The 12943-nt window shown below is 39.9% G+C and overlaps 1 protein-coding gene across 1 annotated transcript in view; it reads left to right on the forward strand.

The window, feature by feature from the left end:
- LOC107561340 (voltage-dependent T-type calcium channel subunit alpha-1I-like) overlaps positions 1-12943 on the forward strand; it is a 136974-nt gene that overhangs the window by 24015 nt on the left and 100016 nt on the right. Inside the window, exon 3 of the mRNA XM_016245766.1 lies at positions 3694-3827. Within this exon, the coding sequence (XP_016101252.1) occupies positions 3694-3827 (134 nt within the window). The remainder of the gene's footprint in view (positions 1-3693; positions 3828-12943) is intronic.

The raw sequence follows: 12943 nt of genomic DNA on the forward strand, positions 1-12943 counted from the left end.
ACCTAGTGCATATTACTGCCCTAAGGTACAATTATACACCTTTTAGGAGTAGATAAAGTACACAGTTGTCCATTTGAGGGTGCTGCCCCAATGACAAGCTCTGTACCCTTTGTACAAAGGGCTTTATTTTCCCTGACAGTACAGTATAACTGTTTCTTCTCCGCAAAGCATACATGAAATATTTGAAGCATAATTAAAATGTACAAAGTTACCTTTTTGAACAGCCATCACAGCAGGAGCAAACCTAAGATGCCTTAAAATGCTGCCTTCATAGGAAGCTCAGAAGGTTTTGGAACAGATAATCTGTATTTGTCTCTTTTCAGATATATAAATAAACTTGCAACAGACCAGCCCTGAATGTTGTTAATGTGCCTTGTCAAAATGCATTTTTTTAAATGTCAGTTACAGAGAGTTTAAGGATCATACACAGATTCCCAGCCCATCTTGTCTCAAGACACAGTCTTCTTCCTTTCTTTCCCTCCATTTATTATCATCATCCCTTTTCGACACTCTGTGGTTAATGAGGCTCTCTCTTACTCTGAGAGGTTGACGAAGCGGACAGAACACGGGGGGGGGGGGGGCTTTAACAGAGGATGGCCTTTAATTGCTTATGTCATCTTTTGGGAGCTTTGGGGACATTTTTATGTGTCCTCTAAACTCTCCATGCATCCACTGTCCCAGGAGCCCTGCTGTGTTCATTAGCTTGCCTGGATGTGATGGCTGGGTCCAGGGAGTCTGTTCAGAGACCTCACATAAAAACGTATATGATCGTTGTGTGTTAGAAAAATCATTGCCTATGGCTCTGCTCCAATTCGGCTTTCATGGCACAGCTTAAACATGAACACGAGGGATTAGCTCACCTTTAAAACTCATCATTTACTCACTCATGTTCTTCCACCTGTATGACTTTCTTTCTTTTGTGGAGGTCAAAAGGAAAATACAGTATTTGGAATGATGCAGTTGGTGATGATCATTCTTTTTCATGTTGTTACACTGAAGATAGACTAAGTCTTCCATGCTTTAAAAAGGACACAAAACACCATAAAAGTATGATAAAAGGGGGTCAATATGACAGCTATATTATGACACTATATTCCTAATCTTCTGCTGAAGTCTAAATTTAAGGTATTCACTGAAAATCTTGACATCTACCTACACTTACATTTGCAAGTTTATGACAGCAATGTCAGAATCATGAACAAATTCATGATTTGTTTGAGTCAGTAATGAGTTTTTAGTTATTTATTTATTTTATTTTTTTCACTAAAACTAAATGACTCAGTGTGTTTCAGGGTGTTTGTCATTCAAATGTGGCTTAAGAAGACTTGGAAAATAGAACTCATGTTGTATAAACCACTTTTATGGTTTCTGCTTTTCTGCTTTTTAAAATAATTCATTGCAATTGGAGGGAAAAGAGCAAGCAGTACAATTATTCCAAATATTTTTATTTTGTGTTCTGTGGAAGAAAGTCATTCATATGGGTTTGGAGCAACATGAAACTAAATAAATGTAAAAGTAAATGATGACTTTCATATTTAGATATCCGTTGAAATAGTAGTAGTATTTTCCCCCACTTTTTTCATAATATTCACCAATGTATGCATGACTGTAAGTCATCTTATAGGCTTTTAGTCCAAGAGATAAATTATCGAGAATGACTAGGCCTAATGACTAGGTTTTCCGCTAAATTGAATGAGTTTTATAGCAGTTCCCAATCACTTTCCACAGTGCATATCCCAATTAAGAAATAATGCTGACTTTGAGCTTACCTCATATCTCAGGCTTACCTGTGAAAGTGGCTTACTTTACGGCGGGCCAGAGCCATCAGACGTCAGCTTTACCTTCTCATAGGTGCCGCTGAAATGGAGCGAGAGCCATGACTCAAAGTTTTATCAGTCAAGATGGTTAACAGTATTCCCTCAGTGAGCTCTCGCTGTTCAGAGCTGTACTTTCATTGTGTAAAAAGAGTTTTGAAAAGAGTAATGCAAATTGAGAAGGTCTGCAATGCGATATTTCTCACATTAGCTTTTTGGATTGACTGCAAAACAAAAAGACAGGGTTGAAATTAAATCTGTGTGGGCAGGAACGAAAGTCTGTCTCTCTCCTGCTTGCTGTGTGTGTACGGACTCGTATAGAGAGCCATATGTCAGGTATGGCGCGTGGAATAAGGTAGCTTTAGAGGAAGCGTCCTCTTGGCACCAGGAGGTTTGCATCCTCTGGTCCCACAGGGGATCTTAAACCAGTGCTGTTCTGCTCACCCGCACCGGCCGGTTTCAAACACTCCGTTTCTTGTGTGGGCGGCCATCCAAATTGGCATCACTGCCCAACGGCCCCCTCCCTGTATCACACATAAACACACCGTAGTGTGAAACAAAACCTGTATCAATTCAGCTTGGCAACTGGGGACATGCAAAGTGACTAAGACTAAGGGGCACAATGTAACAGACGTTCTATTTTCTGCATGCGTGTGCAAGAAAATTACACTTCTCACATCGTTATAATTATCCCTGCAGGGTTGAACTTAAAAACTGAATGAGTGACCAACATGAGAGCAGAAAGAAAGCCAATGATGAGGGCGATCGCGGCTTGACTGGTCTGTGTAATCAGTCGCTCGAAATCCCAGCTATATCTGTGGCGGCGTAATAAGAACGCAGCAGGGCTTTGACAGCGACAATCACGCGTCGGAGTGTTTTCGGAGCTAATTAACAGCCCTCTTTAAGTCTGCGTGCGACTCAATTGTTTATGAAAGAAATGCTTTCTGTCAAATGGATCATCTGCTCTGATCGTCAGTCATCTCAGCGACGGTTGGGAAATGAGATGCAGGATGGGTCGTCCAGGGTCAGGTGAAGTAAGGGTGAACAGGCTGGGTGCTGACTGGACTTCATGGTTTCTTTTCAGGCACATTCAGCTTTTGACTTATGTCAAGATCTCATTAGCTCTCATTGGCTGTCAGATACTGTACATTAGAAAAAAAACGATGCCGTGCAACACATTGTAATTATTTTGGTTACTTAGTCCTTCACAGAGCAAATTTGAATGCTCAGAAGTTATATCTGCAGAGCATACAGTTCTGTAAATTAAAATAATTATGCCGTGTCTGTCTCTGTTGTTATGTAATTGTTTATCTATCTATCTATCTATCTATCTATCTATCTATCTATCTATCTATCTATCTATCTATCTATCTATCTATCTATCTATCTGTCTATCTGTCTGTCTGTCTGTCTTTCTATATTTCTGTTGTTCTGTCGCTCTATCTATCGTTACATCTGTCAATCAGTGACTTTTTTAAACATATTTTTTCCTGAAAAACACCAGCCTTTGCAATCAGCCAGCAAGTGAAAGACCTAATCTAATGCTGGATCTGTTTTCCAAAAAAGTATTTTATTATTTCTTATTTCTTATTTTTATTCAAATTATTTATTATTTGTTTATCATTATTTTTAAGAATTTATTTAAACTTGAACAACTTGGCTTTACAACTTTAAAAAGTATACTGAGAATCTGTGGTATTGGGGGGAGGGACATTCTCATTCTAGAGAGCATCTTATTTGATGAATCTGTGATGTGTTTGCCAATTTTTGGGAGCACATTATAGTGATAGTCTCAAAGCCATAAAACATTAGATTAAAAATGTTATCAGCTCTGTTAAAACATACACTGTGTTATACATGTGTCCTCTCTATCTTTTAGGCATTCGATGCATTTATCTATATTTTCTTTGCACTGGAGATGGTGGTGAAGATGGTGGCTCTGGGGATCTTTGGCCATCGCTGTTATCTTGGCGATACTTGGAACAGACTGGACTTTTTCATTGTCATGGCAGGGTAAGGGCACTTCTGTTTTCTTTCAACCTTTTCTGACACACCATTCATTCTAGCTGCAGGTGAATCGGGGCTGTGGTGACCCTGAGTGGGTTTATCTTTTTTTCTCAGTAGAGACGACTGCATTCTATGACCTGTATTAATAGACATTTTATATCAGTTGTTCTGGGAAATTGGCTTGTGTATAATATGACTGCATGTTTAGCTCCAGAATGCCCTTGATGGGGTTTTCAAGTATTCTGTTGTATGTCCAGACCAAGCACTTCAGCTACAGTCCTTTGGATCTCACTTATGTTGAGTACAAGCATCCCACATGTTGTTTTGGTGCTGTTTTCAAGATCTCCCAGTTTTCAGTGCTAAAAAGAGAAGTTAAAACTGCTATACGCCTATTAATTTACCAAACCTTTCTGGACATTTCTTTGAGGAGGACATCAGAACAGAAAGGAGAAGTATTGGATCAACAGGACAGACCTGAAAGAAAAATTTGTTGTAATTTTTTATACACACACTTAGTCTCTGTCTCTGACAGACTTTCCTCACTAGCTCACAGGAAGCAAACTCTCATAAGTTAAAAGGCTGAACAAATTGGAACACAGCCGTAATGTGATACAGGTTGTTAATTTTGTATACTACCTTAATTGGCCATGAGAAATGTGTCCCATAACAAATGTTCTTTCTCTTCATAGAACACTTTTTAATCTTTCCTCTCTACCTTTGCATGCTAATTTAATTAGACCACCAAATGTCTGTTTAAGTACTGTAGGGTAGTACAGGGTTTGTAAAATTGAGCAGCCCAATCCCAGGTTCTTCTCAGGTCCGGCAGGATTTGCTGAGTGAAAGATTAGACTCATTATGACATGATGGGCATTTATGTGGCCTTGTGTAATGACAGACATTAGTCTCTCCCATACTTGTCCTTCTGGTATAAAACAACTTTGTCATGCACACATATTGTTGTGAGTAGTTTTGTGATTTGTGGTTAATTCCCACTTTTTTGACAATTTGCACTTGTTGATATTGTCAGTTAAAGCAACTTAAAGTCGTTTTCTTGGCTCCCAGCCTGGTCAAACTAGTTATATACCAATCTATTCTGAGGGTTTTAGAGGGATGTTGAGGGCTTGTTAGCTGGTCTGGTTGGGAGACCAGATGGTTGACCAGTTAAACCAGCTTAACACCAGCCTTAGCAAAGCTGGAAGACCAGCTGTAACCTGCTAAAACCTTCAAATATATATATATATATTTATATATATATTTTTTTTTCAGTGAGGTTCAGGGCACCTAGTTTTCCCTGCTTCCTACTATTTACCTTCTGAACACAAGACGGACAGCTAATTACAAAATTGCTTCAAAGTAGATTAAATTAGCTGGTATTTATTAAGATAAATAAGTACAACTAAAGCTGGAGGGAAGGTATTGATGGAGGAAAGCACTGAGAGAAACACTGAAGTTATTACAAATCACAAATGCAATGTCACTAGGCAAGAAAACCATTGAAAAAAGGGGTCATGAACTGAGAAATCAAAGTTCCCTTGATCTTTTGACATATAATAGGTCAATGTACTATAAAAAAAACCATCCTGAAACCAGAAAACGACTCGTTTTGGAATGTGCCACTTTATAACGTAACAGTGTGGCCAAGCACTGCCTCCGCAGGAGAAGATCAACAACTGCTTCTACATCACCGCCTCTCACCCCCCACCTCCCCGTACTGATATGCGCCTGTAGTAGGAGGAGAGGAAATACTAGAGTGACGCAAACACAGGATTACTCCATCAACAGAACCATACAGATGACATTACAAGATTACAAGACACTGTGTAGTGTAAGTTGCGAAAAATAGTTTTTGAATATCCTTCCTTGTAATCCTAACAACGAGCGTTGTTGCGTCATTTCACTAATCAATTTCTCTTTCAGGTCAGAAGCTGCGCAGATGCTTGTACTGTATGTCAGAAATAGAGCAGGACATAATATTCGTGCCACGTCCAGTGTAGACAGAATCGCTGATTATAATGGGTTCTGTTGTCTAATGTCGCAACACACAAGTGGGAGTAAACGTACTTTTACAACTATTGCAGTGTCTGTTCCAGACCATTTGATATATACTGAGTATTTATAAGTTTTTAACCCAAATGACCCATGTTGTTTTCAGAGTACATCACAACAGCATCAATCTGTTATTTTAATAAGCAAAACTGTTAGCCAATCACAGCAGTGGGCGTTTACTTGCGAGTCTTGAATTTGCTCTGCCTATAAAAACAGAGCGTTCTGCAGAGAGGCTCAAAAAACAGAATAGAAAATAGCCTATTACTTCTAAATTTTGATGTTTTTTTTATGTAATATCACACTAACATTATAAGTGAACCTTAAAGAACATTATAAAATAAAAAAAATGAAAAATGCAGTTCATGACCCCTTTAAAAAAACTGCAGTTTAATTTTTAATAAAAAAATTCTCATTTTGTTAAGCATGTTTGCCATGATTTGAGAGCAAACAGCAACTAAAAAAAGGTCAAATATGACTCGCTGGAAAGTGTAAAGTGGAAATGTTACTTCCACGACCCAGTGAATCGGTCTGCACTGCATAGTTGAAAAAAAATGTAATTAAACAGATTTTCTCTGCACTCTTCAGTGGGTTGCGTCACACTATTCGGTTTAGTTGAGTAGTGCCATTTCATCTCACTTTCAGAGTGTTCGTACAGCTTAGAACTTATACAGTAAGGTAGTCTGCGTGACTGTGAGGAACGTCTAAAGGAATAGTTCACATAAAAATTGCAATTCTGTCATCATTTATCATGTTGTTCCAAACTTGTATGTCTAGTTTTTTACTTAGTTATGAGGAAGCCAAACACTTCAAAAGAGGTATGAATGTGAACTGTGCAGTGTGGATGAAAATCCATGCGACCTGTTGGCACAGAAATGATTAGTTTCTTATAGTACAGCACAGATCAGTTTTGAGCACCTGGCCCATATGAAAATTGGCTTATGTTTTAGGTGGATGGGGAAAAGTAAAATAATATCTGCTTTAGACCTTGCAGATGATGTAAACACTTCCCTTGAACTGCTCAGACACATCTTGGGGCATTTTAGAGTTGTTATGTTGTGCTGTTTTCAGTTTCCAGCATACAGAGCTCAAGTCTAAGAAAAGAAGGTCAGGAGAGAGTCAACTTCAGATTGGACTCATTGTTGATAGGGGAGCACACTTGCACACTCCATGTACCACAGGCAGATTGAAGGCACTTAAAGACAGCAACAGTAAGATAAATGCTTGAATTTGAACAAGGAAATATCACAATTTGGTCATATTCCAATTATCATGTAAACATGTTAACCTGATAAAACCATACAATTATTAAACCAACATTTTGGTTTGTCAGTGTAAGAATAAACACTATAGGCATTTATTTGAAATATTTTGAAACAGTGTAAAAGTCTTTACTGCTACTTTTGAGCAATTTTATGTATTCTTGCTGAATAAAAGTTGATTGAAATAAATGGAAATCTTGAGCATGTTGAGTATTTCTGTTACAGCAGTATTCCAACTTTTTCAGCATAAAGAAAAAAAAAACTTTTTATTTTTGTGTTATGTTGAATGATTTCTGAATTGTATTAATTTTAACTTGCATTGTACTAGATATCATGTAGAATTATCACTCATAGTATAAAAATAGTTGGCTAATCATTTACTTAACTTATAACAATCAAGACTGTGTGAAAAGCCAACTGACTAAGCTACTTCTTCACTTAATAAGACACCTGCGCTTGTTTGTCTTTCACAGTTGTGACACTTCTGGGGACAATCATACAGAAATATTCTCAGAGTAAGACCTAACTGCAAATTCATTTAAAAATGAAAATCCAGATGGGACGTTTAACAAACGTAAAGTCATTTGCACTCTTTGAATGGTGCAATTTAAAAACCGCCGGAGCTCGACAAGTATGAAATATCACCCACGAGCGACTACACCGCCATTAGTGCACATTTTAATGAGAACCTGTGACTTCCAGGCGACGAAGACATGTTTAACAAAGTAAAATGGAAATGTTTCTAAGTACCCTCTGGGGTACACGCACACCTGGTTGGTAAACACCAGATTAGAAGCCCTGTTACATCAAGTCCTCTCCAGTGTGTGTGTTTTCTGTGAGGTGGGATGTCTGTGTGTTTGTGTAATATTTTCTTGCAGATTCTTGGCTAATCCTTCTATTGTGGGTGAAGTCAGTGAGGCTATCGGTAAATACACACTCAGATTACAGATTACCCCCCCGCCCCCACACACACACACAGCCTCAATGTTTCTATTCTCACAAGCTTAGATTGCCTTACTGCATTTTTTTGTCGCTATCTCTCTCTCTCTGTGTGTGTGTGTGTGTGTGTGTGTCTTTTCCTCTCTTCCGTCTCCACACCTCCAGTCATAATTTTTGTAGTCTCATTTCACAAGATGCACACAACAGCACACACACAGACACATATACACCCCACACATTAACACTCTAGAAGACTGACGGTACATGAAAGTAAGGGAGATGAAGGAAGAGCAGGAGAAATAGGCTGCAGCAAAGCAGTGAACAATTAGAGAGACGCTGCCCGTCGGCAGGTTACTAATTACTCTCACAGACACACACTCTGATTGATGTGCTGAAACAGCCGAGACCTCTCTCTCTCTCTCTCTCTCTCTCTCTCTCTCCCGTCCTCCATCTGAGCCTCTGTTCAGGATTTGCCTCTGTTTATTTATGTCTCTCCCCACAATACCTCACATATGCTGTGATTTTTTTTCTTTTTCTTTTTCTCTTTTATTTTTGGCATTATTTTCTATTTTCCTCCCTCTATCACATTGGCATGTTCCCTCGCTGCTTGGCACAGCTTGGTTGATTTGTAATTCAATTATTCTGTTGAAGTTATACTAGACTCACCTGGGTGCCTGAGATATAGTAATGACTATATTCATTACAAAAGTAAAGACTATCCTCTCTCCATCTACCTGTCTATTTATCTATGCACCTGTCTATTCATCCATCTGTCCGTTCCTCTATATGTATTTATCTGTGTATGTATGCATGTATTTATTTTTATAGTTCTATCTGTCCTAATATCTATTTATCTATCATTCTGTCGTTATATCTATCATTTTATCTGTCCTTATTTACTATATCGCTCTGTCTATCTACGGTTCCGTTTGTCTGTGTCATCTCTAATTTTCAATTAGCATTTATTGGTTTTGTACCCTGCCATGGATTTCAGGTAATGCAAACTGTACCAAAAAAATTGTCTTTGGGTATTTTGTCTGTACAGGAGCGGCTGCTTCTATAAGAATGTTTGATGCAGAAAGACCTTCTGCAGGTTTAATCCCTCCAGGTGGAAATGAAATTGATAAACTCATCTTTCTCTGTGATTTATGTATGTGTGTGAATTTGCATGCGTGTCTGTGGTGGTTAATTTGTCTAAATGTTGCTAGTTCAGTTGTGCATGTCTTCTCGTTTCCCTATGTTAAAGACATCCTGTAGGCATCATGATGCCTTTGAGGGTCAGACCCTTTTGCCATTAAAGCATGTTTGTGTAAATCGTGTTAATGTCAGTGTGTTTGCAGAAGGGAGAGATCCTGCTCTCTTAGGTATTCTCACTCTATATGACATTTCAATTGCCAGTCTGACATTTCAACTGATTCTACAAAAAAAAGGAAAAAGCTCTGCTGATATTTTTGGATCATCCAACCTGGTCAGTCTGACTTCTGCCAGATTATTTGCCTTGACTATACGTGTGTAATTGTGCCTCTGAGCGTGTGTGTGCGTATTCACCCAAAGCCTGCATTTATGTATCTAAATGGAGCCATTTATGTTGTCCGTAACCAGGAACACTTTGAAGAACTCTACTTAAAGTGCTATAATGTTGTCCGATTATACACCCGTCTCATTGGCTTCACTCTGAAACGAAATAACTCAACATGTAGTGTTCTTCACTTAGCTGTCCAATCCCCTCTCTGATCCTCTATTCTAATCAGCTTTCTTTGCATGAATGAATAATGTATGTATGCTAATGAGAAGGCCAGCTGCTGTATGTGATTAGCAGGTGTTTATTGAGTGATGGACGGAGCACTGCAGGCTCTGCCTCCCTCAGCAGGCCCGGGCGTGAAAAAGTAAAGATGTTGTGGAAATTCAAAATGAAAGAGGAGAAGAAATATTTTTTCTACTTGATTGAAATTGAATGATATGTTCAGAATGATTTGATGCAGTCAGGGACATCGCTGTTACAGCAATATCGCTAAAAATAATTTAAATTTAATGGTGGTACTGTATTTAGCGTAGCATGCACGGTAGTAGATATTCCCACATAGCTTGAGGTACTCAACCTGAACTTGTTTGTGGAGCAGTGCTTGCAGCTCATGCTTGACATTACCATGTATTATTTGAGTTACAGTGGGGCAAAAAAGTATTTAGTCAGCCACCAATTGTGCAAGTTCTCCCACTTAAAGAGGCCACTTGCACAGGATGCTAGATGGAGCGCAGTGGAATGGAACAGAAAAAAGGGGTATGACTCATCAAAGAACAACTACTTATATATTTACATTTATGCATTTGGTAGATGCTTTTATCCAAAGCGATTTACAGTGCATCCAAAGTATACATTTTTTATCAACATGTGTTATCTGAGAAGCAAACCTATGACTTTTTTTTTTTGTTTGTTTAATTTCAATCCTGGCTACACTTTTTCACATAATGAAAGCCAGTGAGGCCTAAATGGCAAAAATACATCATAAAAGTTGTCTATACGAATTGTACGTTATATTCCAGATGTTCTAAATCTATATGATACCTTTGTATGAGAAAAAGACCGAAATGGTAGAAACTAGCCTAATTTTCCTATTTTTGTTTACCAAGCAACAGATTAATTTGCACCAAAATATTGTAATTTGATTGGGCGTGTGACTTTTAACATTAACAAAGCATGTATTAATTCATGACTGAACTATGCATGATTATATAGTTAGTAGCATTTATTAATTTACAGTTTTGCATTTTTTCCAAACATGTTTTTGGTCTTGATCTTTGTTGTTATTGTTGACTAAAACTAAAGCTATTAAAGGGTTAGTTCACCCAAAAAAATTTAAATTCTGTCATTAATTACTCACCCTCATGTCCTTTCAAACCCGTAAGACCTTCGTTCATCTTCGGAACACAAATTAAGAAAAAAGAAAAAATTTTGATGGAATCTGAAAGCTGTCTGACCCTGCATAGACAGCAACGCAACTGAAATGTTCCCAAGTCCAGAAACGTAGCAAGGAGATCTGTAAAATAATCCATGTGACATCAGTGGTTCATCCGCAATTATACGAAGCTACGAGAATACTTTTTGTGCGCAAAAGAAAAAATAATAACGACTTTATTCAACAATTTGTCTCCTCCGCATCACCCTGGTGCCATTTTGGAGAGTATCAGCTGGATGTAAACAGCAAATTCTGTTCTGTGTCAGCTGCGTCACACCGGATCTGTTTCCTACGTTGTTGTGATTTGATCTGAACGGAAACAGCGTATTCATGTGACACATTTCAGTTGCATTGCTGTCTATGCAGGGTCAGACAGCTCTCAGATTCCATCAAAAAAATCTTAATTTGTGTTCCGAAGATGAACGAAGGTCTTACGGGTTTGAAACGACATGAGGGTGAGTAATTAATGACAGCATTTTCATTTTTGGGTGAACTAACCCTTTAACTGTCATTTTTGGCAACTGAAAAAAAAAATTAGATGAAAACCTTAAACTTCAATGTAAATTAGAAAAGTTTCCTTGGTCACTAACTTAAATAATTGAATAGATAAGTAAAACTAACTCTAAATAGGAAAAAAAACCTTGACAACATCACATAAAGTTACTAAAACTAATTAAAATATTAATAAATAGTCATGTTTAAATAACAGTGAAATCCATCAATTGGGAAGCACTGATTTAACTGGCATCATACTCTAAGACATTAATATAAACTTTGGACAGTGTAGTAATTTACTTAGTTGTAAGGGAATTAATCATTATTAATTCATTCAGGTTTTGCTAGAACTCATTGTCACGGTCCAGGTGTGTGGAGGCAGGCAGGATATTTAGGGATATTTATTGTAGCGACAACAAGGCAGAGACAGACACACACTCGGGGTAACATTCACAATAACCGACAACACTAGAATACAAGAGACAGGAACTTATAGGGCAGATAACGAGGGGCAGACAGGTGAACACAATGAGGGTAATTAACTAATGATTAGACGGGCTAAACCAACAAAAGGGGAAGAAACCACAACAAACAGTCCACAGGGGCGTTACATTACTCCCCCCCCTCCCGGAAGGTGCGTCCTCGCACCGTAGAAACAGAGGGAGGGGCGGAGGGGGACGACAAGGTAGTGGATGTGAGATGGTGACAGGGGAAGACAAAGGGCTGGCAGGCAGAGCAAAGAGGTGGAGGTTTCGGCGGAGGACGGACCTCCAGGAGGAGGACGGCTAACAGAGTCCAGGGAGGTGACGATGGAAGCAGGAGCCAGCGAGACGACAGGAGGGAACCGGAGCAGGAGGCGCCAGGTGGGACCCTGGCCACAGCTATAATAGCGGCCCACGGTGGAGCCGACGGAGGGAGGAGCCATGGAGGAGGAATATCCACCGACTCCAGGGGGCCGACCAACGGCGACAGAGCAGGTGGAGGAGGAGCCCGAGGCGGAGACGGAGAGCCAAAGAGCCAGGGGGATGCAGAGGATCTGGGGGGCCAGGGTGGAGCCGAGGGCACTGGCGACCAAGGCGGAGGTCCAGAGATCCGCGGAGGAGACGGAGCGACTGAGGACCAAGTTGGAGCTGACGGGAGGAAGGAGTCCAAGGAAGCTGGTAGGACAGAGCGACGAGGCGCAGCCAGAGGAGAGGAGTCCAGAGGCGATGGCGGGTCGACACCCGACCAAGGCGGAGCCGGAGGGACGAGGGAGCACGGTGGAGCTGATGGATCGGTGGGTGACAGTGGAGGCGAGGGAGCTAGGAGCCGAGGTGGAGCCACTGGGTCTACGGACCGAGGCAGAGTCCGGGCCTCGGAGGCTGGAGGCGGAGGCGAGGGAGACTCCGACCATGGTGACGCTGGAGGAGGCCGGAGCGGGTGGGAGGGT

The sequence above is a fragment of the Sinocyclocheilus grahami genome, unplaced genomic scaffold, assembly GCF_001515645.1.
Source record: "Sinocyclocheilus grahami isolate Dianchi unplaced genomic scaffold, SAMN03320097.WGS_v1.1 scaffold768.1, whole genome shotgun sequence".
Lineage (NCBI taxonomy): Eukaryota > Metazoa > Chordata > Actinopteri > Cypriniformes > Cyprinidae > Sinocyclocheilus > Sinocyclocheilus grahami.